General features: G+C 40.8%; 1 protein-coding gene across 2 annotated transcripts in view; it reads right to left on the bottom strand.

Annotated features, from left to right (window-relative positions):
* The window catches only part of ywhaba (tyrosine 3-monooxygenase/tryptophan 5-monooxygenase activation protein, beta polypeptide a), a 30106-nt gene extending 4849 nt beyond the window's left edge, over window positions 1–25257 (bottom strand). Inside the window, exons 1-4 of one of the 2 annotated variants that reach the window (XM_048529121.2) lie at window positions 25084–25257; window positions 24665–24777; window positions 23907–24360; window positions 5619–5742 (exon numbers count right to left, since the gene is read on the bottom strand). In XM_048529121.2, the coding sequence (XP_048385078.1) occupies window positions 5619–5742; window positions 23907–24200 (418 nt within the window). In that variant the 5' untranslated portion in view covers window positions 24201–24360; window positions 24665–24777; window positions 25084–25257. The remainder of the gene's footprint in view (window positions 1–5618; window positions 5743–23906; window positions 24361–24664; window positions 24778–25083) is intronic. The other variant, XM_048529120.2, reaches the window with a different exon arrangement.
* Between the last annotated feature and the right edge of the window lie 958 nt (window positions 25258–26215).

The raw sequence follows: 26215 nt of genomic DNA, 5'->3' as shown, positions 1-26215 counted from the left end.
GGCTCACTGGTCTGGCTTGATCACAGACTAGGTCACCATGCTAGGTGGCATCATCGAATGCAGCCTCCAATGAAGCAGTGTTCTTCCATTCCACTCTGAATTTACACTGCTTGGCACATTACGCAAGTAGTCTCATTTCTGGTTTTGATCTGAGTTTGTATTATGGGGTCCAATTCCATGCATCTGTCGATTGCATTATGAGTTGAGAATCGTGCCTCTAGTAATTCTTGTGTCTATGTTTGGCTCAGGCTACTATGGTTACCTTGTCCCAGTTAAAACTGATGGCCTTCATTGCAAGTGTACAGATATTAAAAAGGAGAGTTTGTCATGCCGTGTTGCTGCTAGCTGATATTCATATATTCTGATGGCTCGTTTTCTCCCTCTGTCCTAACTCATTCCAAAGACCACTAGGAATCATGGTAGCCCACAAGCCCGCACCCATCTTACGACAAACACAAGGATTAAAGACCCCAATCCCACAACATGCAAAACTAGTGTGGTTTACAAAATACCATGCAATGTCTGACAAACATTACACTGGACAGACAAGAAGGAAACTAGTCATTAGAATAATGATCAACTAGAAGCAAAATATCACAAACTCTCCTTATACTATGGGTACACAAACAACAGACTAGTTTAACAGGGACAAGGTAGTCATAATAGCCAAAGCCAAAACAGACAGGAATTCCTAGAGGCATTTTCTCCAACCGTAATGCAAATGTAGAATTGAACCCCATACAGATCAAAACCAGAAGTAACACTACTCACTATAATGGACCAGACAGTATAAATTCCAAGCAGAGTAGAATAACACCCCTTCAACGGAGGCTCCACTGATGTCACCTAGTGTGATGAAACGTCCGAACCAGAACAAGTCAGCTCGGCAAGCAAGTCACCAACTTCAGCCACTTTTAATGCTCAACCACAAAATCAGTAAGGTTTGAATAGAGATACCACCCACATCACAAGCACATCTGCAAGGATTGCACATACAGCCTTCCAATTAGTTCAGGCTCTAAGTTTCCTACTGACAGCCATGCTTACATAATACTTAAAACAGGCTGGGTTTTTGGCAGATGATGCACAACTTAGAGGAGATGTATGTCAGACCAGTGTAACAGATTGCAACCTAATGCTGGTATACAATATCTTAAAGAATGAAGACCATTTAGTGGCCTCACTGAATATTCAGTTGTCATAATGACACAGCTCTTAGATAGTTGCTGATACTGTCTCAAATTTAAATGCCTGATCCTCTAAAAATAAGGGAAAGGGCATGACAAAGTACAAACTCAGAACTAACATGTCAAGCACATGCCCTCAATGATATCCTGTCAAACACCAAATTAAACAAAGCTTTCCAATCAACAACTCCATAACGCTGACCTAATTACACTTGCAGCCCAACTGCTACTGTGTTCCCACCTACTCAATACCAAATTAACACAATGATTGTCTGACTGGTTTCCTGGCCTCTATAACCTCAAGTGTCCTATTGCGTATCACCTTGTTCCTCACTCAGCCACACTACTTATAGGTTCTCAGACTCAACAGAAGATGAATAAACTTTGCTCTCATATACACTGATCAATAGCTCCACCCTGGAAATATGCTCCTGGTTCTGCTCTTTTGCATGTCACCTCATCAGTATAGCAGTGTTTCCATGCTGATGCTTAAGCTGCACACCCTCAAACTTTCTGCTTTCCCCCTCAAGATGCAGTAAATCTCATCTGATGGAGCATGGAGACATTTATAGTTTCCCTGGTTTTGCATCAAAATCAAAGCAAAGCACAGAAACAGGTCCATCATATCTACGCAGTCTAAAACACCATAGCACAATAATCCTATTTACCTGCACTTGACTCATAGCCTATGCCCTGGCATTTGAAGCACTCATTAGACAAGTGAGCCTTACCCGAGTTGTTGGTAAAGTGTTGGAAAAGGTTATAAGGGATAGGATTTATAATCTTCTAGAAAAGAATAAATTGATTAGGGATAGTCAGCACGGTTTTGTGAAGGGTAGGTCATGCCGCACAAACCTTGAGTTCTTTGAGAAGGTGGCCAAACAGGTAGATGAGTGTAAACCAGTTGATGTGGTGTATACAGATTTCAGCAAGGTGTTCGATAAAAGGTTCCCCACAGTAGGCTATTGTACAAAATGCAGAGGAATGGAATTGTGGGAGATATAGCAGTTTGGATCGGAAATTGGCTTGCTGAAAGGCGGCAGAGGGTGGTAGTTGATGGGAAATGTTCATCCTGGAGACCAGTTACTAAGTGGTGTACCGCACAGGTCAGTGTTGGGTCCACTGCTGTTTGTCATTTTTATAAATGACCTGGATGAGGGCATAGAAGGATGGGTTAGTAAATTTGCAGATGACACTAAGGTCGGTGGAGTTGTGGATAGTGACGAAGGATACTGTAGGTTGCAGAGAGACATAGATAAGCTGCAGAGCTAGGCTGAGGGGTGGCAAATGGAGTTTAATGCAGACAAGTGTGAGGTGATGCACTTTGGTAGGAGCAACCAGAAGGCAAAGTACAGGGCTAATGGTAAGATTCTTAGTAGTGTAGATGAGCAGAGAGATCTGTGTCCATGTACACAGATCCTTGAAAGTTACCACCCAGGTTGACAGGGTTGTTAAGGCAGCATAGTGTTTTAGCTTTTATTAATAGAGGGATCGCGTTCCAGAACCATGAGGTTATGCTGCATCTGTACAAACCTCTGGTGCGGCCGCACTTGGAGTATTGCGTACAGTTCTGGTCACTGCATTATAAGAAGGATGTGGAAGCTTTGGAAAGGGTGCAGAGGAAATTTACTAGGATGTTGCCTGGTATGGAGGGAAGGTCTTATGAGGAAAGGCTGAGGGACTTGAGGCTGTTTTCATTGGAGAGAAGAAGGTTGAGAGGTGACTTAATAGAAACATAAAATAATCAGACAGGTAGATAGGGTGGATATGGAGAGCCTTTTTCCTAGGATGGTGACGGCGAGCACGAGGGGGCATAGCTTTAAATTGAGGGGTGAAAGATACAGGACAGACGTCAGAGGTGGTTTCTTTACTCAGTAGTAAGAGTATGGAATGCTTTGCCTGCAACGGTAGTAGATTCGCCAACTTTAGGTACATTTTAGTCATTGGACAAGCATATGGATGTACATGGAATAGTGTAGGTTAGATGAGCTTCAGATCGGTATGACAGGTCGGCACAACATAGAGGGCCGAAGGGCCTGTACTGTGCTGTAATTTTCTACGTTCTATGCTTCAAATGTGCAAGTACTGCCCCCATCACCCCCTCAGGCTTGTTCCACCACCCTGTAGGCAGGTAGCACGAGAGCGAGAACTCAGATCCCCTCAAAGCCACTTCCTCCTCACCTTAAAAACTTATGTCCTCTGGTCCTAGACACCTGCCATGGGGAAAGGTGTCTCAACATCAGTTTGGTATCTCTGTCTCAACCCCTCTCAGCCTCCATTGCTATCCTCTTTTGGAAAAATCTCAGTGCATTGCAGATCCATGTTGAAGAAACTGCCCAAATACACTAGTTGGTGCTATAACTCCAAGAGCAGCAATTCAAAAATTCAGTTTAGCAATCCAAAGAAAGGAGTCATGTTGCAATCTTCATACATGTTCAGGTTCCTTTGAAATGCTTACTGAAATCTTGCATCAAGGGCATTAGTGACATGTTGTAACACTAATCAATTACATAAGATTATCTGCAATAGTTTGGCTTGTAGGTGCAATAATTAATTACCAAGAAAGCCAATAAGAAAACACCTCAGCTACTTAGACAGGTCCATGGCTCCAGTTCTGTAGCCTTGACATCTTTAAAGGATAAATACTTTCCTATATTTTAGGATGTTAAAGACCGGTGACAAATCTTACCAACTGGGGAAACAAAGCAGACTTCCAATGCTCTCACAACAACAGCAGACCACCTAGAAAATCATCAAGTCCTGAGAATACCTTCAAGTGATCTAAAAGATGCTGTTTTTATATTCTTCCAAGACTTTTTCAAGCAACTACTCTGGAAGCAAGGTAAACCTAAACAAGTGCATAAGTTAGCAGGAAACCTTAGATATCAGAGGCGGGTTCTTTACACAGAGTTGAGAGCGCTTGGAATGCGTTGCCAGCAGCAGTTTTGGAAGCAAGGTCATTGGGGACATTTAAGAGACTGCTGGACATGCATATGGTCACAGAAATTTGAGGGTGCATACATGAGGATCAATGGTTGGCACAACATCGTGGGCTGAAGGGCCTGTTCTGTGCTGTACTGTTCTATGTTCTATATACTAATGTCTGGCATAATGCCTAAGTAATTAACCACACAAGTCACTCACCATCTTTGATATCTTTCTGCACAGGATCAAAATCCTGCAAAGCTAAGTTAGCTGCAAGAAAATCACCGAGGTTTAATATTGTTGGGATGAGCAGACTGGAAAAACTGCAGCCTCACTAGAGCCATGCACTTAAAATTAAAGAGGTATTTAATAAAGTGTTGTTCTAAGGCAAATTGTCCTCCTAGTATATCCAAGATGGTTACTTGTTGGCTTAGTGGAAATTGCTTTCTGCCATGAAGCAAATTCTAAATACTCTCCTACTTTAAAGGGAGTTCAATTTTTCCATTTCAGGAAAACTGGAAAAAATCTCCATATCACTGGAGGCAGAACCTTAATTTACATTTTAAAAAATCACCATGACTCAACAGCTCACTGTGGGTGGACTTAAAAAAAACAAAAATTCAAAAACCCTATGCACTCTTCCAAAAGTCATCTAACACTTCAAGCCCATTAACAACTACAATCCTGACCATCTCCCAAAGGAGTCGCAATATATCAAATACCACCTCCTGACTTCACTGGGGCACTTCTAATCAGACACTTAGAGATCTTCATACATCCTGAGCTCTAGTTGAGATGAGCTGATCTTAACAGCTCAGCAAGAAGTCAGATCTTGCAGAGGGGTTTTGGGATGAAGTAACAAAGGATAAGGAAAGAAAGTGGCAATGATTATCAAGCAATACCAGCTGAAAAAGATTCATGGAGAATGTTAAACAAGTTTAGCTGTGATGCTCCTGCAATTAAGCAGTTTCCCCAAAATAAACTTACTATTTTGATTGACACGTGAAGACTGGTCAGATGTCCTAAAAGCATTAACACCTGAAAAACCACAGTATCAACACCTTTTTAAGTGGAGGAACAGGGGTGTCAAGAATGAGGTCAGCCTTACCTTCCCACTATACCCAGGTAATACTAGCAGTCACAGCAAGAAGCCAGCACGAACACCATACTCCCATCAATAGGCAATCATAAATGTCACATCCCAGGGAAAAAGCCAGAGATCCACAAATAGGAACATGTTCACATTTTTAGGCATCTCAAAATTATAACAAAGTCACTAGACAAATTTCAATATGCATTCCATGCTTTAACACCTTATATACTGCACAATCATTTTGCACTTTTCAGTTGACCACTTGGATAATGTATAGACCACTGTACCAGCAAAATAAAACTAAAGTTCGTTCTTAAATTTGAAGCTGTAATTAGCTTCATGTAAGTGAGAAAATTTGGAGTAGATGGCATCGATATCTATACTCAACTAAGTAATTTCAGGTTTTGACATACCTTTCTTGTCATCCCCAGAAGCCACTTCAGCTAAGTAACGATAGTAATCTCCCTTCATTTTCAAGTAGAAAACTTTGCTCTCCGGAGAAGAAGCATTGGCAATCAAGTATTTATCAAGAAGATTCTGTTAATTTGAAGTACAGGACAAGATTAAAATGTAGCACTGTATAAGAGGAATGTTTTACACATTTTACTTTTTGACTTTTGAAGTGTGGAAAACAAACTTTGCAAAATTAAATCATTCAAGTTTGTTTTATTTCCATAGCATGCAAAAGATTGTACTGTCCAAACCACTGACTATAAGCCATCAGCACAGCCCATTACACTAAGAAAACAGTGATGTAAAGTGGGTAATGGAGATAAATTACAGCTAAGAGGATACCATATGCACCAGAAATTTGCACACACTTTGCAGACATCTGGCAAAATCAGAAGTGGCAATACTGATAGTATGTGTGAAGGTAATACAATCAAAGCGCAAAGATTTATAAACGGATATGATATAGTTGTAATTACAGAGACATGGCTGCAGCGTGACTAGGGCTGGAAACTAAGCATTCAAAACTATTCATTCAATCTTTGGAAGAATGGAAAAGAAGTGGCAAGGCAAAATACTGAAAGATGAAATCAGTACTGTAGTGAGAAAAGATTTTGACACAGGAAATCAACATGTGGAATCAGTCTTAGATGAGCTAAGAAGCAACAGGGTGAAGAACATTAGAGAGAGTGGTCTACAGGCCGCCAAGCAGTAGTGTTAACGTAGGGGATGATTTAAGTGGGAAATTATGTAATAAGCAGTAAACAAAGTGATTTTAATCAGCATGAAGACTGGGTAAACCACTTTAACTATAGTTTTGGTCGCCCTATTATAGGAAAGATGTGGATGCTTTGGAGAGGGTTCAGAGGTGGTTTACCAGGATGCTGCCTGGACTGGAGGGCTTATCTTATGAACAAAGGTTGACCGAGCTCAGACTTTTTTCATTGGAGAAGAGGAGGACAGGGGACCTAATTGAGGTATACAAGATAATGAGAGGCATAGATAGAGTTGATAGCCAGAGACTATTTCCCAGGGCAGAAAAGGCTAACACGAGGGGTCACAGTTTTAAGCTGGTTGGAGGAAAGTATAGAGGGGATGTCAGAGGCGGGTTCTTTACAGAGAGTTGAGAGAGCATGGAATGCGTTGCCAGCAGCAGTTGTGGAAGCAAAGTCATTGGGGTCATTTAAGAAACTGCTGGGCACGCATATGGTCACAGAAATTTGAGGGTGCATACATGAGGATCAATGGTCGGCACAACATCGTGGGCTGAAGGGCCTGTTCTGTGCTGTACTGTTCTATGTTCTATAAATCAGATTGTTACCTCAATTGTAGCAGTAGGGAATCAGATACGTCAGTTTGGCTGAAGGGCAAAACAAGTTTAAATGCAATTGCAAAATGAAATTTAAAATTTTTACTTGGGATGTTGGCATCACTGGCTAGGCCAGCAATTATTGCCAAATCCTAACTGGGAACTGCACCTTGTCAGAGGGTAGTTGAGTGTTAATTAAGGGTCTGTAATTACGTGGAAGCACAGTAAATTTCAGTCATAAAAAGGATATTGGTAAACTGGATGAGTTATTAATGACAATTGACAGTAGTTACACAGACATCATGAGGCAAGCTTAAAATTCCAGATTTTATTGAATTCTGATTTCACCACCTGCCATTTGAACCAATATCCCGAGAAGATTAGAATCTGAGGTCCTAGGCAGCTCAATATCACTATGCCACCACTAGCCCTCTGTGCTAACAAAAACAACTATCCCATCTACAGTAGTTACTTGTTCTTTTGCCAATTACTGCAAAAGAGGGTCAAAGAGGGCACAATAGATTACAACAACTCAAACTTTATACAGCTATGAGAAAAATTACTGTTGTCCACTCAATTTATAGAACAGGTTTATTGTACTACCACCACAGGAAAACTGGGGCTTGGTTTTCCACTAAGTTTTGGTAGTCGAAAAAAGGGTCATGCTGCACTCTCATACTGAATAGTGTATTTGTATTAGGGCAGCACAGTGGCTCAGTGGTCAGCACTGCAGCCTCATAGCGCCAGGGACCCGGGTTCGATTCCAGCCTTGGGTGACTGTGTGCCAAAGAATAAACTAGAAATAAGGTCTAATACTGATCTACAAATTGGGTGCCACTATAAAAAGGAGACTAGCTGCCTCAGTTCACCCAGAGCCAGCAAGGAATCTTTCCTTTAAGTAAATCCCATTAATCCAAAATGTCTGAAGTCCATATTTTCCCTGCTAACAAACTGTTCAGATAATTATGCATTGGTTTGAACCGGAAGGAATGGCTTTAGCCAGAACAGATTAATCCAACTGTTGCCACCGTACAGTTGGTATTCAGAAAGAATGCCATGAGACCTTGGGATAAAACAAAGATCACATGACAGATATGCATTGATAGACTATTATGGAGCATGCTCATTAACATGCAGCTGTTGACAGCATATTAAACCGTTACTGGTACTACACTAAGGTTTAGCTGCAAATTCTGGAAGCAATCACATCACTAAGTTAGCAGTATTCTCAATCTACAAATCTCTAAAAACACTTAGCTGACATTTCATTGAAGTTCCAGATGTACCAGAACAGAAAAATGAAAGTTAGCTTTGTGCTCAGTTTTCAACTGACTACTAGACCTACTCACTAGAGCTCCCTAAAGTTCTTGTGCTCTTTTCTTTCAGACTAGAAAAATCTTCACAAATCCACTTTAGGCACACTACTTTACCTCCATTTAGCTCAGTTAAGTTTCATCGCTGTGGCACTTCACAACATTACAAGTTCCAAAGATACACAAATTAGAGAATAAAATGGCCGCTTGTAAGTCCACATTGATTGTGAACAAGACTGCAAAGTTACAACATTGCACAGTGGAGTCAAGCAAAATTCTTTGCAACTTTCCTCAGAATACAAAGTACAGAATGCAATATAGGAACAAAAATGCATCATGGCAAGGTATCCTAGAAGTATCAAGGGCAGTGGCGGAAAAAACTGATGTGCAAATAGGACAAACATTTCCAATGAGTTCATTTGAATTTTTATTGATTAACTGTATTACTTAATTCTGGTGAGTGGGAATGTACATCAACAGATTGGACTTTCTGAAAGAATTTTAAAGCGAACATTACAAAAAAAATTCAGCCTGGTCACAAACTGTCACATGGTTTATTTCATCTACTGTTTTGGACGAAAAGTCCTATTACAGTTCACTTAAACAAGACTGGACAATTGAAACAGTCCCAATACATTTAGAATGCATTGTGAATTAGTTGAAACAAGATTAATTCCTTGATCAACATTCAAGTGCTTGAAAAGTACAGACTAATTTTAAAATTTCCACATGCTTTAAGCAGGCTAGTAGGCCCACGATAACCATTACCTCATTCTACAATAAACTAAAAATTCAAGCAAAGACACCTTCCAACTTGGTTCACCATGAAAGCTGCAAAATGTCCATAAGAGAATATTAGGGTAGAAAAATCTAGTTTGATGGGTGACTCAAAAACAACCTTCAAAAGGTCCAGACACCAATTAATTGCCCAGAAAGGTATCAACCTGCTCAATGTTATTACACTCATCTGGAGACTTGAACACAGGCCTCCTGGCTCAGATGGGGTATTTCCACTGTGCCACAGGAGTGCCATTAATGAGTAGATGTCAATTTGGGGACAGACAATATCAATTAACATGAAAACAATTGAAGGGTTTAAACTAAACAAGGGTTATTCCACAATACCAAAAGTCTAGTTGACAGCTGGAATGTAATATTTTAAGTGCACAAATCCCACACTGAACAGTAGATTACCAGTTAACTGAAACAAACTCAGGAAAATACTAGTGTGCTAACTCTTCAGTAGAATTGCCTGCCTCGCACTCATCTAGAAGCTGCTGCAATATTAAATTACTTTAACAAGTAACACTAAGGCAAGATGTTCTAAATCAGTATTGATTGTTTTTAAAACAATAACTAATAGATATGTAGATTGAAAGAAATGCTACACCACAGTTGAGTACAATGTCAGTTTAATACACTGCAAGCAAGCAGATTTGCTTCTGGGTAAAGTGAATTAGATCCAACTAGATGTTAACTAGAAAAATTACAAGATATGCAAAATAGAAGTTAATCTGCCCAGAAAGTAATGACCCAAGATCTTTCAGTTGTGCCACGAGAAAGAAATACACTTTTCCAACAGTCACAGCCACATCTACAACAACAGTATATTAGTTGAATCTGTTATCAAGTTAAATCATAAAAGTTTAGGCCCCATCTAGAATCAGGAACTTAGAAATTTGCTATTGTCTGGTTCCTTTCATTAGAGCTTAAAATGCACTTCAAAGGCATTTCACGTGATTTAAGTACCTGCCTCCAATTTAAGATTAGATAACAGCCATAAAATTGAGGGATGGTTCTTTCACTTCATTTCAACTGATTTTGCACGAAGATAATGATCATAATTTTTATTGTACTGCTCTAAACTGGAACAAAAATTCAATTCATGGAGTGCTGGCACAGCACCATAGGTGAAGTGAGAGTTATACTGCTGAGACAGTCTTTGCCCAAACTACACTGGTACTAGCCATTTCAAGTTATCTAACTGGACAAATAGAGGGCTTTGAACTAAATAGTCAGGGTTCTGTGATGAGACGTGGCACAGAGGGGAGCACTGAAGTAATACAGCAGTGTAACAATTGGAAAATGATAACTGGAGTGTATGTCAGGTAGGTGTAGAGTACAAACTTCAGCAATCAGCAGATAAGGTCTAAAGTTGCACAAAGGTTTCTGAATGCATGTTTAACAAAATGGACGAACTGCACATAGAAATATCTAAGACTGGGCAGCCACTGCAGAAGTATTGTTGCAGGATGACTAGGCTGGGACCTGAATATTAAAGTGCATTTGATATATGAAAGCATAGGAAACTAGGGAAAGGTGCTAAGTAGTTGTTAATGATGTCATTAATACAAGATGACATTAACTCCAAAAGAACAAGATGTAGGATCAGTGACAGAGCAGGGTTTTTCAAATTATGGCTTAAACAGCTCATTGGTTCTACTTGTCAATGCTTCAGGTCTCTCACGACCCTCATTCCTACTGCACTCACAGGAGTCTCCGGCCCCACTTCTACTCCAGGCATAATTGTGGGTGAATTAAGTCAAAAAACTTAGATTGGGCAAACCAGAGTGGCAAAGATGGCCCAGAAAATAAGCTGAATGAGTTCAGGACCATTTTATATAGCAGTATGTGTTTAAGTTAAACAGGGTGCAGGCAATCTCAGACTTGTTAATGGACTAAAGTGAAGAGATTAATTAACAGCCTTAAGATAAAGTCATCTTAGGTGACAATCAATGTAAGTTTGTTTCATTTGAAAAGGAGAAGTGTAGATCCAACACAAGTGTTGTACAAAACAGTTTAAAAAGGAGAGACAGTAGAAATGTAGTGGCAGGTCAGATATTTACTAACTTTCGAAGATTTATCCCAGGAGAGAGAGCAGACTGAATGACGTATCACACTATGGCCAACTAGCAAGTTGAGCAAGTGCAAGAGAAGTTAGAAGTCTGCAAACATTAGTATCATGTCAGAAGATTGGTCAGATTTTAAAATCTAAGGAATAACTGAAAGAGGGGAAGAGAGAAAGCCAGTTAGCAATCTAGGTCATGCTAAAAATTCCAAAAACTCTTGGAATAGGGAGTATTACTTAAACCAGGTAGCCCTCTGGAGAATCTGTGGAAGTTAATACAAAACAAAGGAAATGCCAGAAGCATGAGCAGATGCTGCAGAACACGAACCAGGAGCAGGACATCTGGCCCTTTGAGCACATGCCACTGTAACATCATAGCTGATCTTTTTGTGGGCTCAGTTCCACTTAACAACCCTCTCACCAACCTCATTCCTTTCTTGTTCAAAAACTAACAGCTTTAGAAGTATTCAATGAGGAAGCCTCAACTACTCCACTGAGCAAGGAATTCTAGATTCACAACTTTTCCTCCTCAATTCAGTCCTAAATCTGCTCCACCTAATTAAGGCTATGCCCTCTTGTTCTAGTTTCACCCACCAACGGGAACAATCCTTCTGCTTCCAAGTCATCTACTCCCTTCAATTGCGTTTCTCTAGGATTCCACCCTCCTAAATTCCAGTGAATGTAATCCCAGTCTACTCAGTCTCTCTTCATAAACCAATCCTCTCAACCTAATGAATATCCTTTCAGTGCCAGCACATCCTCTCTCAAGGAGACCAAAAGTGCACACATTGCTCCAGGTGTGACCTCACCAACACCCTATACAGGTGTAACATAACCTCCCTGCTTTTAAACTTAATTCCTCTAGCAATGAAGGAAAAATTCCATTTTTCTTAATTGCCTGCTGCACCTGCATACCATCATTTTGCAATTCATGCATAAGGACACCCAGGTCCCTCTGTACAGCATGCTGCAGTTTTTTTAAAAAATAAACAAACAGTCCTTTGTTATTCCTACCAAAATGGATGATTTTGCATTTAATCAACATTTCACCTGCCAGACCTTTGCCCAAACTATATATCCCTCTGCAAACTTTGCGAAGTCTTCTGCCCACTTTGCTCTACAAGCATCCACAAATTTTGATATACGTGGTCCCCAACTCCAAATAATCATTTAAGTTGTAAACATCACAGTTTTAGCACTGATCTGAGGTGCACTAGTCACCGATTGCTTTTCTGCTTGGCACTCATTTATCCCCACTCCGCTTCCTGTTAGCCAATATATCCATGCTAATTCATTGCCCATAATGCCATGCACATTTATGCAGCAGCCTTTAGTGCAGCAGCAAATGCCTTGAGATGTCTAGATATTACAGTCAATGAGGACCCCGTTGTCCACCACACTTGTAATGTCTTCACAGAATTCTAGAAAGTTACTTAAGAGCCACCTTTCATGACTCCACATTTCATCTGCCCAATGGGACAACTTCTTTCTCTTCCTTGATGAAAGATTCAACCATTTTCCCCCCACTACAGAAGTTAAGTCATCCAGACTATTGATCCCCATCTTTTGTAAACCATGGCATCACACTGATTTCCAATCTGCTGAAACTGCAGAGCCCAGCAAATTTCAGAAGCGACCACAAATGCATTTGCTATTTCTTCCACCAGCTTAGTACCCTGAAAAGCATTCCATCAAGGCCAGGAGACTCATCTACCTTCAGGTCCATTTGCTTGTCCAACAGTGCCTCTTTCACAATCACGATTGCATCTAGGTGCACACCTACTTTAGTCTCCTTGTCAATTACTGGCATGTTATTGACATCCTCCACAGTGAAGACTGACAAAATAAATACCCATTCAATCCTTCAACTATTTCCTTACTCCCATTATTAAATCCACCATCTCATCCTCCAAAGGATGAATGTTTACCTTAACCACTCATTTTGTATATCCGTAGAAACTTTTCCCCGCAAGGTTTTGGAGTAGGTTTGTAGCTCTGGTTGTGGGGTTGAGGCCGGTTGGCTCGTCAAGCTGATTTGTTGTTCTGCAGACGTTTCATTGCCCTGCTGGGTAACATTGGTGCAGCTCCGATGATGCATTGGTGTTTTCCCACCTGGTTTTTAAACTCGAGTCCACTGAGCTGGATTGAGCAATCCAGCTCAACGCACTAGAGTTTAAAAACCAGTTGGGAAAACACCAATGCTTCAGCAGAAGCTGCATGGATGGTGTTATCCAGTAGGGTTATGAAATGTCAGTGGAATAACAGACCAGCTCAGTGAGCCAACCAATCTCAAACAACTTTTCCTGTCTTTATATTCTGAGCTAGTTTACCCAAGTTTTTTTAAAAAAAAATAGCTTTTTTGGTGGCTCTGTTGATGTTTAAAGTTTTCCTAATGTTCTAGTTTCCCACTGGTCTTTACCACTTTGAATGCCTTACCTTTCAATTTGACAGCCTACTTTATTTCCTTAGGCATCCAAGGCCAATTATCCCCTTTCCTAAAGTCCTTCCTTTTCACTGGTATATACTTTTGCTGATCACTGAGAAGTTACTTGAAAGTCCTCTACTCTTCCCCAACTGGCCCATCATAAAGTCTCTTGCTTCCAGTCTACTTTAGCCAACTCCTCCCTCATCCTAATGTAGCCTCCTTTAAGTATAGGGCCCTGGTATTAGATTTTATTTTCCCATTTCTATCTGTATTCTAGAACTCAACTATACTGTGATAACTCCTGCCAGGAGAATTGCTCACTACGAGATCATTAATTATTCTAGTCTCATTACTAAGGACCAGAACTAGGACAGCTTGCACTCTCAGTGGTTCCATTACATACTGTTCAAGAAAACTGTTGCAGATACATTCAATGAATTCAAGGCTGCCTGGACCCACCTGGTTCAACCAAATGACCTGTATATTAACGTTGCCCAGGATAATTGCTGTACCAGTTTTACGGGCAGTTGTTTATTGTTCACCCTAATATGACATTATTATTCAGTGGCCAACAGACTATGCCTATCAATGACATTCTTAGAAAAAGTAATTTTCACCCAAATGGATTCAAACTTATTCTTCACAGAAGCTCTCACTATCACCCTGAAATCAGCCTTAAATATCACACTACACCTCCCTTACCTTCCTGTCTGTCCTTCCAAACAGTCTGATTCCCTGGATATTTAATTCCCAGTTGTGTCTATCTAGCAACCATGTCTCCATAATGGCTACTAAATCATACTCAATTTGTAATGATTATGCCATCTTGTTTGAATACCACAAGCATTCAGATAAAGTGTCTTTGCTAGTTTTTAAAAATACCTTTGAATTCTAACATGTCAATTAATAGGACTTTTCCTTCCTCTTAAATTCTTTCATAGTCTTCGACGTACTTAAAACACTCCTGCACACATTAACCTGCTTTTTGTTAACCATGATACTTCCTGCCATTTTCCCCTTCCCTCCCAATTCACTAAAGTCCTAGTGGCCACCCCATTTATCCTTTTCACTGGAACACTGGTCCTTAGTAATGAGACTAGAATAATTAATGATCTCGTAGTGAGCAATTCTCCTGGCAGGAGTTATCACAGTATAGTCGAGTTCTAGAATACAGATAGAAATGGGAAAATAAAATCTAATACCAGGGCCCTATACTTAAAGGAGGCTACATTAGGATGAGGGAGGAGTTGGCTAAAGTAGACTGGAAGCAAGAGACTTTATGATGGGCCAGTTGGGGAAGAGTAGAGGACTTTCAAGTAACTTCTCAGTGATCAGCAAAAGTATATACCAGTGAAAAGGAAGGACTTTAGGAAAGGGGATAATTGGCCTTGGATGCCTAAGGAAATAAAGTAGGCTGTCAAATTGAAAGGTAAGGCGTTCAAAGTGGTAAAGACCAGTGGGAAACTAGAACATTAGGAAAACTTTAAACATCAACAGAGCCACCAAAAAAGCTATTTTTAAAAAAATTGGGTAAACTAGCTCAGAATATAAAGACTCTACTGTACAAAACTGAAAAGCAAGGGATGACCCGAGGGATGAGCTTAAAACAATTTTCACCAAGGAAATACATGTTGGCAAAAATTATTAAATCTAAAGACTGGCAACTCCCCAGGACCAGATGGCCTTCACCCCAAGGTGCTTAAAGCAACTCCTAGAGATAGAAACATTAGCTATAACATTTCAGACTTCCCTAAATTCTGGAAGTGCCTCAGCAGGCAGGACTATAACCAATGTAACACCCTTATTCAGAGAGAGGGAGGCAAAGCAGGGGAGTCTACTGGGTAGCTTTCCTAACATCTACCAATGTCAGTGGATCTGATCAGCATAGCAGCACATGTTTAAAAAACCAATGCAATGTCTTTGTGAAAGAAAGATAGTATATAGTATTTGGCTCATTCAGAACCTTGAGGTAACAAGGTAGATGAAGGGAAAAGTTGAAAGAGCAAGCTTGGATTAAGTGCCTTTTATAAATCCAAGAGGAAGAACGTGGCAAAAATGCTAGCATTTTAGCATGGATAAAAAAAATTGATTAGATAACAGGAAGCAGAGGGTCAGGAGAAATGTGTATTTTAAGTGCTTAATTAAGCAAGTGCCACTAAAGTAATTAGTTATTCACACAATCTATATCACTGACTCAGATGAAAGGACTGAATTCAAGGTAGCTAAACTTTACGAATGGTATCAAGATATGACAGCCTGGTTTCCTGCCTAAGTAAGAAAATCTGCAAAGGAATAAAGAGGCTAAGTGGGCTAAAATATGGCAGGTACTATGTAGAAAAAAGTTTATGGGAAGCATAGGACAACACTACTAAAATGAAGACAGGTTACAGAATTTAGTGATGCAGAGGGACCTGAGTGCCCTGGCACGTGAATCACGAAAGGGTGATATGCAAATACAAGACAAACAAAATGGAACAAAGTTTTGCTGCAGGACATTTGTGAGGATTGCATCTGGAGTACTATATAACTGTGTACAGTTTCAGTTTTTGAAAGGGAGATTATAGAAGTTTAAAGGTTTACTTGAGATTCCTTGAACGAAGGACTTATGAAAGAAACCACTTGACCAGGTCAGTCTTAATCAACTTCAAGGCAAGAAAAACAAGGAATCTCATTTGAAACACAAGATGAAGAAGAGACCTGACAGTTCATATCAACAGATATTCCATCATATGGGGAAGATTCAAACTAAAACAGGTCAAGAACAAAAGGTGCCTTTTACAAAGGAGGCAAGGACTAGTTGTTTCCATTGAAACATTCACTCTAAAATGGAAATTGTACTTAAACCACATGCAGCATATTGAGTTAGGAATACAGTCAGTCTGAGATTGGAAGATGCAATCCTATATAGATGTGCAAATGTCAATCCTATTAGCTATGGTATGACCTGCGCAGCTGAATATGAACATATTAAAAAGGCTACTTGCAAGGTTAGCCATGGATTGCCAAGAGGGGAGTGCGCTGATATGGGATAAACAAGAACTTGTGCATATAAAAAGAGAGGTTTACAGCATAGGTGACAAAAATTGGGACTGTTTTATAGTCGAAGTCTTCTGCTCAGTGAATTCCCAGACACAGAAAGTGGATTTTTCCAACTGATGTCATTTATAAGTCTTGCCAATTTCAGTGTCTTCCTGTTGCTAATGCATCTATTTGCTTTCTTCTGCAAAGAAAAAGTCTTGCACTTGCCCACATTAAAGCTGCACCATCACCCAGTGGCCAGATAAACTTTGAGCTTCCCCCCATTTATGGGCAAATAGCTCCAAGAAACTGTTCAAACAAAATGGTCTTCACATGTAAAGATTACAACATGAATTTACACCAGATAGAAGTTACTATATTTTTGCTGTTTCAACAATTTTAGGATCTATAGCACGTATCAGCACAAAGACTGGATTTTCTTGGTTTAGAGGACATTTACCAACATATTAGTAAAGAATCAAATCCTTAGTGTGGAAACAGGCCATTTGGCCCAACAAGCCTATACCAACCTTCTGAAGAACATCCCATTCAGAGCCACTCTCCTGCCCTATCCTTGTAGCACTGCATTTCTCATAGCTAACATGCCTACCCTATAAAACCCTGAACACTATGGGTAAATTTAAGCATGGCCAATCCACCTAGTCTACATACCTTTGCAAGATTTATCTTTACTGAATTCCAGACAACATGCTATGACAGTTTGCATGTATAACTAGATTCAACCAATAGCACTAAAGTTTGGTGAAGTTCATGTCATACAAGTTCTCATCATGAAATACTCTGTGTAACATGGAGGGCTGCAGTGATCCTCATTTTTAAAATGCCAACTCACTACTCAAGTCCCACATCAAAATTCATAATTGCTTTCATTTTGCAGCTTCTACCATTAGCCAATATCTATTCCCAGTTATTTTAAGTTTTCATCAAGTCACCTTGCTCTTTCCAGTTTCCATAGCTTGATTTTCTCTTCACAAAATGTCTCACCTATATTCAATGCCATCCAAATGATGATGCAATTTCATTTGGACACAACTTGCACTGAAGGTCACTTGAACACTACCTTCAGCTGTACTTCCAAGCTACAAACTGTTGTGCCTTTGGTGTACATTTGCCATTATATTTCTGTAGCTGTCAGTCAATCTGCTGAGCCACTTCAACCCACAATAAAGTGTTAAGCACTTTTTCTGACACTATCCAGTAAGGATCCCCATCTTCATTGTTCTAATCAAAGGAATGCTGCACACCTGTTTAACAAGCACTTTGATTTCTACAGCATCTTCCACAACCTCAGAGTTATAGAACGTTTTTTGATCAATGTTCAGCTACTGCAGTAGAAGACAACACCCAATTTGCTGATGACAAAGTCTTACTAGAGAATGAGATGATTTAAGCAAGTTGATAGAAGGAAAATAGTAGCCAGGATGGCTTTCCTTTCAGAAATTGTACAACTCCCATCTTTTATGGATCCACAGGATTGCGTCAGGCTTCTATTTAACACAACTCCAAGACAGTTCCAAAGAAGGACCCAAATTTAAAATATTGTTTCTCTCTCAAATGCTGCCAGACAGGAGTTTCTCTAGCATTGTGTTTCAGATTTCCAGCACTCAGTATCTTGCCTTCAACTAAAATAGCCTTCCCAACATAGTGGAAACTTCAAAAACAAAAGGCCTTAGCTATCCACAATGCATTACTTACAAGATAAAAATTAATCAATAGATCGTTATATGCCTCACCCAATCCAAGCTAAAAAATGTCAAGGATTGATCAGTTCAGTTGAAAGTGTCATTTTTACCCTCTTCCCCAGTTACGGAAAGGCATCACAATCATCTGTACCAAAGCCATTCCTCAGGTGAAGTCAGCATTTAACTTCGGAGACCACAAACAGGAGGGGAATAAAAAAAGCCATGTTAGCACCTCTGCTTATTGACAATTATCTCTTAACCAACCACCTATTCATCATCTTAGTGCTTCAAAATGGAAGAAGTTTAAGAATCAATTCTTCTTCCAAACTTCATGACTTTTCACAATATAGACTGTAACACTGGAGGGCATCCAGCCTGTCATGCTGTGCTGGTTATCCAAAGGAGCAATTCATCTGGTACATTACGTTTAATTTTTTTCCTTATCAGATAAGGATCTTTTAAAAGCCTCAAGTGAACTGCTCTCCATAAAATACTGCATTTCCAGAACCTATTCCCCTCAGGTGTGTTGTGTTCGTTCTTTATGTTGCCATTCCTTCTTCTGCCAAGCACCCCAAATCTACATTCACTTGTTCTTGATCCTTCCAATGTTAAGAACTTACCCCAGCTTTGTCCAAACAACAATTTTGAATAGCTATCAAATCTCCTATCGGATTTCTATTCTACAAGGAAAAAAAATTCCAACTGCTCCAACGAAGGTGAAGCTCCTAATGGGAGCCATTCATGAATCTTTTCTGTAATCTTTAATGCTTTCACAGCCTTCCTGAAATTGTGGCAGCCACAACTGAATGGCAATACCTTGTGGTGACCACACCAGCATTCTGCACGAGTTTAGCCAAAGTCCATACTTTTCTACTTTATTAATAAAGACAAGTATGTTGCATGAATTCCCTCCATAAGCCCAATTCCTTGAAATTCTACTTGAAAGTCTAACTGCAATTAAACTTTTGTTCATTGTCTTATTTTGAATCAACATCAAGTTGGGTTTAATGTTACCTCAAAACTCAAATATTTAATGAAGTCAAAAATACTATAGAACATTACAGCACAGTACAGGCCCTTCGGCCCTCGAAGTTGTGCCGGCCTGTCATACCGATCTCAAGCCCATCTAACCTACACTATTCCATGTACCTCCATATGCTTATCCAATGATGACTTAAATGTACCTAAAGTCGGCAAATCTACTACCATTGCAGGCAAAGTGTTCCATTCCCATACTACTCTGAGTAAAGAAACTACCTCTGACATCTGTCCTATATCTATCACCCCTTAAGCTCACGGTCACCATCCTAGAAAAAAGGCTCTCCTTATCCACCCTATCTAACCCTCTGATTATTTTATATGTTTCTATTAAGTCACCTCTCAACCTTCTTATCTCCAATGAAAACAGCCTCAGGTCCCTCAGCCTTTCCTTGTTAAGACCTTCCCTCCATACCAGGCAACATCCTAGTAAATCTCCTCTGCACCCTTTCCAAAGCTTCCACATCCTTCTTATAATGCAGTGACCAGAACTGTACGCAATACTCCAAGTGCGGCCACAGAGTTTTGTACAGCTTCACCATAACCTCTTGGTTCCGGAACTCAATCCCTCTATTAATAAAAGCTAAAACACTATGCCTTCTTAACAGCCCTGTCAACCTGAGTGGCAACTTTCAAGGATCTGTGTACATGGACACAGATCTCTCTGCTCATCTACACTAAGAATCTTACCATTAGCCCTGTACTTTGCCTTCTGGTTACTCCTACCAAAGTGCATCACCTCACACTTGTCCGCATTAACTCCATTTGCCACCCCTCAGCCTAGCTCTGCAGCTTACCTATGTCTCTCTGCAACCTACAGCATCCTTCGTCACGATCCACAACTCCACCGACCTTAGTCGTCTGCAAATTTACTAACCCATCCTTCTACGCCCTCATCCAGGTCATTTCATAAAAATGACAAACAGCAGTGGACCCAACACCGACCCTTGTGGTACACCACTAGTAACTGTTCTCCAGGATGAACATTTCCCATCAACTACCACCCTATGCCTTCTTTCAGCAAGCCAATTTCCAATCCAAACTGCCAAATCTCCCACAATCCCATTCCTCCGCATTTCGTACAATAGCCTACTGTGGGGAACCTTATCAAACGCCTTGCTGAAATCCATATACACCACATCAACCGGTTTACTCTCATCTACCTGTTTGGTCACCTTCTCAAATAACTCAATAAGGTTTGAGGGGCACGAGCTTCCCTTCACAAAACCGTGCTGACTATCCCTAATCAGTTTATTCTTTTCTAGATTATTATAAATCCTATCCCTTATAACCTTTTCCAATACTTTACCAACAACTGAAGTAAGGCTCACTGGTCTATAAAGTTACCAGGGTTGTCTCCACTCCCCTTCTTGAACAGGGGAACCACATTTGCTATCCTCCAGTCATCTGGCACTATTCCTGTAGACAATGACGAGTTAAAGATCAATGCCAAAGGCTCGGCAATCTCCTCCCTGGCTTCCCCGAGGATCAGAGGATAAATCCCATCCGGCCAAGGAGACTTATCTATCTTCAAAAATCTATATAAAAAGGAATGTCTTGAAGAGGCCAATTACAGTGGAGCTGGGGTATCACTGTTCAAAAACTGGATAACAACTGCAGGGTTGGCATGGAAACAAAGCAAGGTAACACCACCATTTCAGAGAATTAACCTGCAGGTTTCAGAACAGGGAGTAACGATCATGCACTCAGGAACATCCAAAATCAGATGGATAAAAGTTGCACGATTATTCAACCAAATGCAGTGAGATTTTTCAACTATTGGAATGTAATTTATGTAAATTTTTTATTTAGTGAGGATCATGTCTGTCACATGATGGCCCAAAATGGGGGGAAATCACCCGATGCCTTATCTTTCTGATCTGAAAGAATCAGTACCACTAGATGTCAGCCGTTAGGACTTTATAACTGACCTCAATCAGGTTTTAAAAAGTAGAGGGGCACCAAAAATCAATATCACCCATAAGTTGTTTAACATTTCCAAGATCAAAAAGCCCAATTTCAAGTTTTAAGCTCCTGTAGGATTTAGGTCATTTCAAAATCAACTCAATTTTTTTTAAAAAGCATAACCAAGAGCAAAATCAGAACTCATTATAGATAGATTCACTGGAGTAATATTGCAACAGCTTACAATCCAGTACATTAAGTGAAATGGAAAATTCTAAGTTTTCACAAAACAAATTCAGAACTCAAGGTGGTTATGGAAGTTGAGACAAATTTAAAATCAAAAGAAAGTTAGAGCATTGAAAGTTATTGAACCAACACTGAACTTGACCGAGGTGCATATAAGACATCATTTGATTGAATTATGGAGGGCAGTTTAGGGGAAAAGAAAGCCAAACACCATGAACTAATTGCTTAAGTGCTACAGCGGTGACACTAAGAGTACTTAATACCTAATCAAAAATTTGCAAAGGAATACAATTTCAGTAAATAATTTAGATGCTGAAAATTCTACCAAGCAGGAAAACAAATGAAAAAAATACCAGAATTAAATACTGAAAGCTTTCAATAAAGTGATCAAAACAAACTGCAGCTAGGAATCAAAAATAGAATTAAGTTGCCTGGCTACTATAACAAACATTTGTATTTGTAAGACCACTTTCTTTGAGCTAACAAAACGTCAAATAATTATGACAACCAACTGTGAAACCTTATCTGAACAATGTAGCTAAGAATCGAGCTGTGCTTTCCTGGGTGCTGTACCAAGACAGCACCTACTTTAGTATAGCATTGACCAGAAAGTGTGGTTAAGTCCTAAATTGAAATTCTCCCAACATACTAGATGTCTGCCTTTGTTTTACTATTCTAACCAACAGTTGATTCCAAGACTTTTTTAAAAAAGTGCACAAGATGAATATAAGTTATACATGAACACAGCAAGCCCAATGACATCACTACAAAGGGATTTTAAAAATCCAAGCTATACGTACATTCAGTCAGTGTTGTGTTGACTCAGGTTTAGGTTCAATGCAGTATTAATAACAATCGCTTGAAACTGAATGACAAAAAAGAACCAAACAAGAAAACAAGTAGCACTGAGTAATATACAATGCTAACCAGTATACTAATTCCTAACATTCTGAAATGCACATTACATATGCTTAAATAACAGTTCTGTAGACAATTCAAAGTCATCCTTGGTACATTACATACTTTCGGTGTAGTTATGTTTCCTGGAGTGTTGATGTAGATGAGATAGGGAAGTTGTTAGTTAAATCTTCAAATACCTTCTCACTTCACAAGTGCTGCAGTTAGCTATTTGGTAATCGATTCTAGCACCACACTTTACAGTGAAATCTAGGATATTGCAGGGAAGCAGCAGGAAATGACCTCATGATGCAAGAACTCCTACCACTCTCCTCCGCTGTTACAACCGCCCCACAAGGAAAAAAGTTCACTTGAAACGTAGGTAGATAAACGAGGCGGCTGCAAAATCACCTTCCAATCCCCACCCTTTTCTAGATTTACAAACCAGCAGCGATTAAACCAGTTAACAGTTTGCAATAGTCCCCAGCTGTAATAGCCCATCTCTGCCAGTCACCCTAAAGCGGTTATCAGCGGGTTTCACAGACACACCCGAAAAACGCCGAACCCAGTAAAGCAGTAAAATATTTAAAAAACAAAACGCGACTAAGATGCCGGGTTAAATGAAGTAGGTTTGTGTGCACAAAACCAGATTAAATAGCGAAAGTTTCATCGCGAGTGGAGGGAGGTACCCAATTTCTTTCTCCCAAAGAAAACCCTGAAAAATATTTGAATTGGAGGAAAGAAAGCAAGTAAAACAAAATCGAGGCCTGGAGGCGGCTTTACTGCAAGGCCTGGACCAGCAGCAATATGAAGTGCTGGCAACGCCCAAAAAATCTGGCTGCGTTTCATTCACCTAATCCAGAGCCTCCCTCAAAAACCAAAAAATGAATCTAGTACAACCGAGCCCAGTGGCAGGTTTCTTGCGGGAACCATTATTAGATTGACAGGAACAAGGTCAAAGCGGAGACAAATAAATGCTGCTGTTGCTGGATAATAAGGATTGTTAACATCTCCCTCCCTCCCCGCTCTGAGCTGAATTCGAAGATCACAGAACCACCGCAAGATTTCCTCCATTTAAAGAGAAAGGGAAGCGAGACGGCGGAGAAAAGACAGAAAGAAAGAAACTGAACGAACGTGTAAAACAACCGTGGCTGCAATACTCCCAGGCCATTTGTATAAAATCGAAACTAAACAGTCGCCTGCTCCTCCGCCTTCCCCAGTAGGAAATCAATTTAAACGAATATCTCCCGCCCCGGGACCTTTTAAAGGATTGTGGAACAAATCAAGATTAATAAAAACACAGTGCAGGATCGTAAATGGCGACCTACCCCAGGCCATAGATATTTTAAGTGTATGAAGAAATGCAGATGAGTGGGTGGGAGAAAGGATTCAACCCTCTACCTCTCCGCCCCCCCATTATACTTGAATAGGACAGTAAATATTTAAGATAAATTACAGCAATGCAAACGCAAGTTTGTTTGATAGCTCTTCCCAGACCAGAGGGTTGGGAAAATCCCCTTTTTCTCCATCACCACCACTTCTTCCTCACCAGCACATCATTGCAGATATCCCGCAGCTCGGCCTCAATTTTCTCCCGGTATTCACGGGCCATCTGCTGCTTCTTCTCGTTGCTCTCGGTCTTCTGTTCGATGCTAGAGATGACCCGCCAGGAGGAGCGCCGGGCCCCGACCACGTTCTTGTAAGCGACCGACAGCAGGTTGCGCTCCTCGTTGGAGAGCTCCAGGCCCTGTTCGGTCACCGCTTTCATTGAGGCCGCCATGTCGTCGTAGCGCTCGGCCTGCTCGGCCAACTTGGCTTTCTGCACCAGCTCGTTCTTGTCCATGTCGGTCCCGGGGGTGGGGATGAGGAAGAGTGTGAATGCGTGTGTACGAGATTGGAGTGATTAAGCGAGGGGGGGGGGGGGGGGAAAGAGAGAAAGAAAGAAGAGGGAGGGAAGGAGGATGGTCTTTTCTCTCGTCTCGGTCTGGCTTGGCTGTCGGTCTCTGAACAGTGTGCAAAAAAAATGGTGGTGGGGGGAAGAGAAAGAGAATTTTTCTTAAAAAAAAGCTAACAGCCAGCGTGAAAATAAATGCCTCCTCTCTCTTTAGAAGTCCATACTTTATTTCTTCTCCACGCATACCCATGAAACGATTTAACTTATTTTAAAAAGCCCACGGTATAAACCAATGCGACTTACCACCCCCAACCGGAGAGGGGGATGGGAAAAGGGAGAGCGTGAACAGGAGTGTCCCAATTAATTTACAATAAGTTAATTAATAAACAGACGGATAACTAGGAAAAACATACCGAAGAGAGAGCACCGAGCACTGCCCGCCTCAGTGTCCGGGACAGTAATATCAGTGGGTCGAGGATGGAGGAGGAGAGCGAAAGGAGGGTCTCCACCTCCCTTCAGAAAGCCGCTGAGGGTGTGGGGAAGAGGAAGGGAAAGAGGATGGTCAGTCTAACAACACGCGGGGGCCTGTACCTCCTCCCTCTCTCCCGGTCTATCAGAGCCACACAAAAAGCGGTAGCTTCCCTCCTCAGCCCGCCTCCGGTACAAAGCCTCCATTTACCGGCTGCCCGGTTTCTTGTTATTTTTCCTTTCTAGCTACCTTCTGAATGAATAAAAAGGTGAGGACCAAAAAAAACACCCGCCACCTCGTGTATATCGATTCTATAAATTCCCCTCTTGAGGTTTAAATGTGTCTTTCTCATTTCTATAATACCTGTCTCGGTCCGAGTGAGCTTCTAACGGTGACTCTGTCGCTAAGTGAGTGAAATGAGGAGGAGCTGCCGCCGATTCACTTCACTTGACGCTGGGTGGAACGGATTCGTGCGGGCGGGCAGGATTTTTTTTTCCACTCTCCTTCCCTCTCAGCTGATACCTGAGTGGCTTCTCTAGCCGCGACGGGGTTTCCTCCAATGGGCTGCAGGGCGGAATAACGTCAGGCGCTGCCTCGGCAACGGCGGCATGATTGACGTATTAAATCGATTATGTGCATTAGAGGCGAGAAAAGGCGCTCTTTCTTTATTCCCCCCACCACCATCATTTGCGCTGCAGCAATCTTGTCAAGCCCTCCTACCCCAAAATGAGTAATCCCCACCCACCCTATTCTCTCTGTCCGGAGACGGAGCCTGTTGGCAGGGGATCTTGCCTTTTTTTGTGTGTCTTTTGCGCAATGCTGCACGTGTGTCGAGATACAGCAGAGGGGCAAAGAGGGCACTTAACACACCCAGCAGCAAGCTGTATTACCGCTCTGAACAACAATGTCAGGAGGGTTAAAGTCGGCTTGTTTAGAATTACAATTTATCACCACCTCTCCTCGATGCACCGCAATCTTAAGACGTTTCAAAAAGCAATGCAATAAGATCATGCATAATTTAACGAGTAAGGCAGTTTGGACATTGTGCAGGTGCCAGCTCCCTGCACTAGAGCTAACATCTATCCTCGTTCAATCCACTCCCCTGTTTTCCTTGTGCCATATAAACATTATTTACTCCAAGTATTTATCTGATCTCTCCCCCAAACTCTTCAATGTCATAACTGACTCAGCTCGTTATATGGCCACTCGTTATAGTGCATCACTGTACTAATGATCATTTGCATTTCACACGTTTCTAACCTTTGATATAACTCTGGTCCTGATCTTATTGTTTTGCTTCTTGCTTTTGATTCGTTGACCGGCAAAAAAATCCATAATTATGTGTCTTTTAAACAATTCTTTTAGATTCTCGTGAACTTTCTCTACTGCAGCAAACTCAATTCCGGTTTTCATGTCTCTCGTGACAACTATAATCTGTCATCCTGTTATCCTAGTAAATTTACAACATGGTGCCTAAGACATAACGCAATATCCC

This window comes from Stegostoma tigrinum, chromosome 5, assembly GCF_030684315.1.
Source record: "Stegostoma tigrinum isolate sSteTig4 chromosome 5, sSteTig4.hap1, whole genome shotgun sequence".
Lineage (NCBI taxonomy): Eukaryota > Metazoa > Chordata > Chondrichthyes > Orectolobiformes > Stegostomatidae > Stegostoma > Stegostoma tigrinum.
Note: the sequence above shows the minus strand (reverse complement) of the source record. Positions and strands in the feature narration are given on the sequence as shown.